The sequence below is a fragment of the Homalodisca vitripennis genome, chromosome 8 (assembly GCF_021130785.1).
Source record: "Homalodisca vitripennis isolate AUS2020 chromosome 8, UT_GWSS_2.1, whole genome shotgun sequence".
NCBI classification, from domain to species: domain Eukaryota; kingdom Metazoa; phylum Arthropoda; class Insecta; order Hemiptera; family Cicadellidae; genus Homalodisca; species Homalodisca vitripennis.
This window is the reverse complement of record NC_060214.1, coordinates 68,708,854-68,716,383: the sequence shown is the minus strand read 5'-3', so window position 1 is coordinate 68,716,383 and position 7,530 is coordinate 68,708,854. Positions and strand designations below refer to the sequence as shown.

The following is a 7,530-nucleotide window of genomic DNA, read 5'->3' as shown; positions in this document are numbered from 1 at the left end:
AGCGCTAATGTACTAAAATTTTGTTTAGATTTGCAATCCCTTTTAGTCTTATAGTAATTACCTAAATATTTAATAATACAATATAAAATCTTGGGTAGCTTTTACTAACGCCAGAGTTAAAACAATAATAACGTTTAATATTTTTCCCTGCTGTATTTATAATCAGTGTTTCTTTCGTTTGATGCTAGATAGTGGCACAACCACAACGATTAAAATGGCAGCATATTTTAGGATTTTATGCAATATATTCTTATAGACTGCTTCTTATATAGTAAAAATATCGCACTTTTCCTTTTCAGTTTCTCTGCTTTTGATGTGACGTCACACTGAAGTCTGTTGGCCCAGAGTTCTACGCTCGTGCTGATTTTACATAAGGACTCTAGTCAGCTGTAGACAAGTGATAACAAAAAAAAATCACGTAACATGGACGCGTATAAATTTATTTAAATTGAATTCAGCATTCAGCCTTTATTTTAATCCGTAATAGTTTATGTTTAATACAGTGAATTTGTGAAATTTATCAATGTTCTTTATTTGAATTAATCGTTTTTGTACGAAATAATATAGCGGTTTATCAACAGTTTTCAGGCTTCCCTCGGCTATATTTGGATTTTAAAGTATTGTATAATTCATTTGGCAAAATCAAGGCGTGTCAGAATTAAACAAAATATATACCGTGATTTAGCCAATTTTACAGATCAAACATTGTTTACAATTTGGGCTAAAACCTACATATTTATATGTAACCTTTGAATTGATATTTCAATTTGTGCTTTGCTAATAATAACATTCGAATTCAATTTGTACAAATTGTAATAAAACAATCCAATATTATGATCACGTTTTATAGGAGCAAGTCATCATTCAACAGCAAAAATCTTGCAGATTTTATAGATACCCCAGAGTGCATAGAAATAAGGGTGAGTTTGTGGTAAATATATACTTTAGCTACTTCACACTATTTGTCAAAATTTCAACTTAAAATAAGAAAATAAATGTATAGGAGAGTAGTACAATAGATATAAAAGGGAGGAAAGCCTTAATAATAACTGAATTTACGTAGGAAATGCCCCTGGCCATCAGGGCGTGCTTTCACCCTGCACTTCTGGCATAAAAAAAAAACATCCCCGAGATAGCACTCAAATTCGAGCTCAGATCATGTGACAGCTCATTTCCGCCCCACCCAAAGTTCGTTCAGTGTGATATGATGTTGGAGAATTGGTGAATCCGGGGACCAACCAGCAAACACAATAATTAAAGTAATATAACATACTTCATTTCTAACAGATTTAAAATAAAACAATAAAGAAATAACAATTAATATAAAGTTGCGTTTAAATGAACATTTTTGTGGCTGGTCTGAGAAAGTTATGAAGCTGGTGCAGCGTATAAAACAGGTAGAGTACGATAAGCGGACCCGGTTTTCTTACATAGATTAGTGCAATCATCGATACTTAATATTCATTTATCGAATACGTGTTTGTAGCACATTGTATAGCAAACGTCACAAATTTTAATCTAAAATTTTTTACATTCATACCACAAAATTCTCATTCACACATACAATTTTACACTTATGCACCTTTCATTCTTCGGCCATATATCTCCCTCTATATCCCCCTGTAGGTGTTTATAAATCTTATCAACATATCTAAAGCCACAATCGTATTTTAAATTAAAATAACTAATACTATGCACATATAGTCATAATCTTATAAATAATAAATGAGCTCTAACGATCAAACAAACTATTAGAACTGGAATTAGTAAAACTCATAAATAATAATGAAATGATAAGAACATAAAAACCATTTATAACAGGATATACGAAATATGCATAATTGTTTATATGTTTTCTCCTGTATAGCAATGATTAAACCGTTTTCAAGAAGTTGAAGCATCTTCTCTACAAAACCGTAATTCTCTTCTGCACAAATACTCACAAAGATGATCTGCAACTGTCTGTTATCATCTATAAAAGAAAATATGTTTATTATATGAAAACGTATAAACTATGTGTTTATAATTGATACAAGTTAGTTATTGTTTAAAATCAGTATCGGTTTATTTATTTATTTATTTATTATTATTTCAACGGCATCCGCCAATATACAATAATTTCACAACATTTTCATGCAACTTAAATATAACATCAACAAAATAAATAACAACTAATTAAATTACAGAAAGTAGTGATTATGCAGTGGAATAATAAATAAGTATTAAGATTTGTGAAATAATGTTACAATAGTGAAAAATCACAAACATCATCTCCAACTGATATTAAGGGGAAAAAAACTCTATCACTCATTACTGTTGCAGTCTCTTTTTAAGGTGTGCGATGCTGTCATAAAACATATCACCATCGGAAGGAATGCTGTTTCCACGCCTATGAAGTCGAGCAATAGGACCGTGATAGCTGTAATTGTTTGAGTGGTGGCAGGTTGAAAACATATTCCTGGATCTGGTTCCAGCAGGCACCAAGAGGGATATCCTACTCAGAAGCTCTGGTGAATCGATCGCCCCGTTGATAAGCTTGTGCAGGAAAATAATATCAAACATTCTCCTTCTGCACTCCAGCGTAGGCAGAAGAAATTCCTGCTCAAGTGCGGGGACAGAGACCTCCCGATAGGCTGCACCTCTCCGGACTCCTTGAAGTCTGCAAAATTTGTTTTGAATACTCTGTAGTTTGTGAATATGAGATGCGTAATGAGGGGACCAAACAAGAGTACAATATTCCAGATTAGGCCGAACTAAAGTCTTATACAAGAGCAGTAGTGTCTCGTCACCGAACGTCATCGGTTAGTTATATCGAAAGTTATAATTGAGTAATATCGTTTGTCAGTATTGATATAAATAAACCGCTTATCGTATCCTACCCTACAAAACAAAAAAACAACTGTGTATCCTCAGCTAGCTGACATTGGCTATCACACACACACACAAACATGGCATTTTACACATGAGAAAAATGGCATTTAAAACTCCATGTCAAACTAAAAATTACAATTTCCAAACTTCATTGGAAACCTATTCACTTTACGAAAACAAATACAATGCTACCAATGGTGACGACAAAACACAAAGAACAAAATCTTTATTTTAAAATGTACAACGCAGCAATATCTGATTCAAACGGGTAACAATAATTTAATGACGAAAGGAGCTGCTTATTGGTAGAAAATGTTGCACAAATGTCGAGAAAGATGAATAAGACCGAGAGCACAGAGGAAAAAATATCAATTAGAGGTAAAATCTGATGAAAAAAGTCAATCAATCTTCACCTAGAGGTAGAACCTATAGCAAAATTACTCTGACCTCTAACATTTTTCGTGCTTTTTTCACCTGAATGTTGGTATCCTGATTATCCCCCCACCAATGTATACCACTCCTTAGCTTGTTATTTCCCCCTCCCAGAAACACTAATCCCGCTTGATTCCCTAGATTGATGAACTATTTGAGATATAGCCTAAAATTTGAAACATATTAGGGCCTATCAGTTATTGTGCAATTATGGATCGGGACCACCTACAAATTCTTTCTGGAAATGAAAAAATACTATTTAAAAAAATTGACAAATGTGGTTTTAGATTGTTATAGCTAACATGGCTAAAGTAAATAATAACCAAGTTTGTTGCTATATAAAAGATGGATAATGAAATTTAGATTATAACCTACAGTGTCATACAATACATGGGCTGCAGTATAAAAAGTGGCTACCCCGAAAATAAATCAATTCATTCATAGGCCTAAAACATAATTCCTTACAATGGCATATTGTTTTAGGCCAACTGCTCAATTTTATTTCTAAGGTTTATTTAAAACACAGCATTCTTGTCAATTTACTTATTATAAACTACAGTTTAGCTAATTTTTCTGTGAAATAAGTCCTAAAGAATTTACTATTGACATCACTAGAAATAAACATAATAAGAATGATAACATTCTCAATAGTTGTTGTAGCCACCAGGTTAGACAAGAACTATAACAAAACCTGAAATAAAAAGAAATGGGATATTAACTAGTTGTGTTTTTTTTTCTTAGGACAAGAAGCTTATAAATTGCACTTAGTCATATAAGAATCTTAGCACTGCTTCCGGAATGACAGGATAATCAGGATAGGTAAGGTTAGGGGTTGGGGTTGGGGCCGCCTCCTATTGAGATCCATGAGGAAGAATTAGGGCACTAATCTGTCATTTCCTCCCCCCAGAAAAAGGAGAGGCCAGCTCTGAACCAGTCTCTCCAGTCAAAGCAGGCAAGCGGTGGCACACCCTTGGTAAGGCTAGGAAGAACCTCTTGATACTTAAGGAATAAACCCTACCAACTCCAAAAGTCATCTCCCGCAGTAGACTAGACCTATCAAATTACCCTTGCACCCCAGGATCTCGACATTTGCGGTTAGTGATGTGCCATACTGGATTGTGAGAGGTGGGACCAGCTGAGAAGACCGTACTTGGTGGAGCTTGGCATCCTGACGAGTGGCAGCATCATAACTAAGATGATTGAAAGTCAAGATCAGTGGGAAATGGTGACAAAAATTGTTGAGAGGATCATGAGGCAAAAGAAGATGGAGGAAGGACATCAATAGACTAGAAGAGTAGAGTAGTATATGTCATACTGCTGAGACCCTGCTGGACTGAAGTAATGCCTTTTGGTGATCCCAGTTCCAGTAGATGAAGCGCAGGAGGTTTTAGTGGGTAAACCTAGGGATCGTAGAGAAAGAGAAGAAAAGGGAGTCCCACACACGGGGAGCTCTAAAGCAGAGACCCTAGGTGCGTAATGCATTTCCTCCTGAGGAAAAAAAAAAACTGGATATCCATAAGATTCCCCAGATTTAAGTGACTAATCGGTTATTGCTGTGCGGAAGGTTCAACTGGAAGGTATAAACCAGTCAGAAGTGATCCCTGGTGGGTGTAACTAGAAGTTTGATACATATATGAATTTTCCCACAGTTGGATAATTTACCTTCTCCTTCAAAAGTTAGTGGCTAAAGTACGCTGTAAATACAACATTGCCAATTGAATGACGGGCCAAATGGCCGCATATGACACCAAAAGACAACAATCTCTCTAAGCTTTTAAGACTCCAAACCCAAGAAGAACAGTGCCACATCAGAAGCCAACTTAGTGAACTAATGTTTCAATAGTGATCTACCTGAAGAAAATTCAATTGTACCGAATAATTACAGAAATCAACATTACCGACATTGTTATATAACTACACTAATATATAGTTCACTTATACTGCATTAACAGAAGCAATCAGCCAAAGCTTGCCTAAAAAACTGCCCACTTTTAATCAAATTTCATCTGTGAATTTCAATTTTTTTGTTTTCAATATTATTACACTACTTGACAGAAGCAACCAGCCAAAGCCTAGCCCCAAAAACTGTGAACTTCAACATTTTATTTATTTGGTATTCCTTTTAATCTAACCTGACAGAAGCAACCAGCAAAAGCATAGCTCCAAAACTGTGAAGCCCAAAACTTAATTCCCATTATTTTTTCTCTTCCTGATACTTGTTAAAAAAGGACAACAAGCAGCCAGCCTATGCAGTGGGAGACCTGGTGTTTGCTAAAATTAAAAACTTCCGACATTGGCCCGCAACAATTACAAAAATCCTAAATGTTGAAAACAAACCACCAAAGTTTGAACTGCTATTTTTTGGAGACAACACTACCTCAAAGGTAAACAGTTCAAACTTATTTCCCTACCTAGACAACCTTCCCACTTTTGGTCAGCCTTTATCTGATAATTTCAGAAACAAATTATTTAATAAAGCTTTGCTAGAGGCTGATACAGCTCACAAAGCCTGTCAAACTCCAAACACCACTCCTTCATCTACTGAGGAGAAAATAGCACACCAACATGGACAACACCCGATGGAGGACAACTGTTCTAAAGTGGAACAACTACACAACACGGATGCCTTGAAAGCTCTCTTACTCTAGCAGCTGAAGTTGGACATACGCTTCTTGCAGAAAACCAGAAGCTGAGACGAGACGTGCTTGACTTAACCTTCAAAAACTCTCAACTACTCGGAAATTTGAAACAGGCAGAAGAAATTAAATTTGAAATGAGAATAGAAGAGTTTGAAAAAGATAATGAGAGTCTAACACAAAGAAACAGTACTTTAGTAGATACATTAAGAAAAAGCAGAAGAGCACCTAGCCAAAGAGCGACGCCTAAGGGAAGATCTTGCAGAAACTTTTTTGAAGGGCAAGATTTAGAAAAGGAAACCTTAATAACCAACCAAGAAAAAGAAATTAATAGGCTACAGGCTGTCGTAAAGAAGCAGAAAAGGATGCAAACAGAAGAAAACAAAAAAGATGTAGCCAAGACATTTAAAGATGTAGGAATGCAAACAAGCTCCACACGACAACCAGAGCCCAGTTACTCCACAGACGTCTTAGCTGAACCAGCACAGCTAAAAATCCGCCAAGAAGGAATAGAAAAACATGTGCTAAACTTCCAAACTCAGCTAGACAACAACAAAAAGGTACCCGAGGTTTTGACAAACCCACAAAGCTCTCCTGTCAGGCCTACATCCTATCCAGCTCAGCTGAACCAAAACAAGAAAGGCAAGACTTCAGGAGACCTAGCTAAAATAAGAAAACAGCTATATAACAAATCTAACACTGAAAATAGTAATCCATTAATTTCAGTCAGTTGTCGAAATAATGCACAAAATCAAGAAAAAAGTAGTAAAAAAATATGTAATGTGCCAACAACACAGAGACCTCATGTCAGCATCTCCCTACAGATGGCTAAACATAGAGGAAATCTCAATGCAATAACACCAAGCAATAGAGCCAGCACCAATCCAAGTCCAGTAAAGATATCAAATCCACCTATAAGCAAGGGACCACCAATGAATGCAAAAAAGAAAATGGCAGGAGAGAATTATGAAGATTTCTTCAACAAACACATTCAATTTTACAAAGAGTTACTAAGAATTGCCGAGACAAAAACCCACGATAACGATAAAAGACAGGCATCAAATCTAGAACTCGAGAATCATCCCTTATTACCACAATGTGAAGACCAACAAAACATAGCACTTGAAGAAGTCACCTCAACCAATAATCAGATTATCTCCAAGACTGATCCAAATTCCCACAATTTTTTAGGAGTACTTCAGATGAAAAACACCAAAGAATGACAGGAAATACACTTACTGTTCTCCACTAAAACACTGACAGAATCTCTAATAAAATCGAGTGCCTTAATACTCTCCTTGCCAGCTTAGAGTCGGATCTCGTAATCCTAACGGAACATGGAAAAAATAAGGAAATAATTGGAAACACAAGGCTAATAGGATATGTGTTAGCTGCAGAATTCAGCAGAGAGCGTTATCGCTAGGGGGGAGTAGGTAGCTATTTTATGCAAAACCCACTTGAAAGATGATGTTGAAATACACAACACGCATGATCTCTGTGAGGAACTTGTCTGTGAAGTAGCGGCGGTTAGAGTGAAACTTGGAAAATGCTGCATTTTTCTTATTGGAATTTACAGGAATCAGGGAAACAT

The 7,530-nt window shown here is 35.9% G+C and overlaps 1 protein-coding gene across 2 annotated transcripts in view; it reads left to right on the top strand.

Annotated features, from left to right (window-relative positions):
- The first annotated feature begins 445 nt into the window (after positions 1–445).
- LOC124367688 (peroxisomal acyl-coenzyme A oxidase 3-like) overlaps positions 446–7,530 on the top strand; it is a 49,205-nt gene continuing 42,120 nt past the window's right edge. Inside the window, exon 1 of one of the 2 annotated variants that reach the window (XM_046824711.1) lies at positions 446–920. In XM_046824711.1, the coding sequence (XP_046680667.1) occupies positions 834–920 (87 nt within the window). In that variant the 5' untranslated portion in view covers positions 446–833. The remainder of the gene's footprint in view (positions 921–7,530) is intronic. The other variant, XM_046824712.1, reaches the window with a different exon arrangement.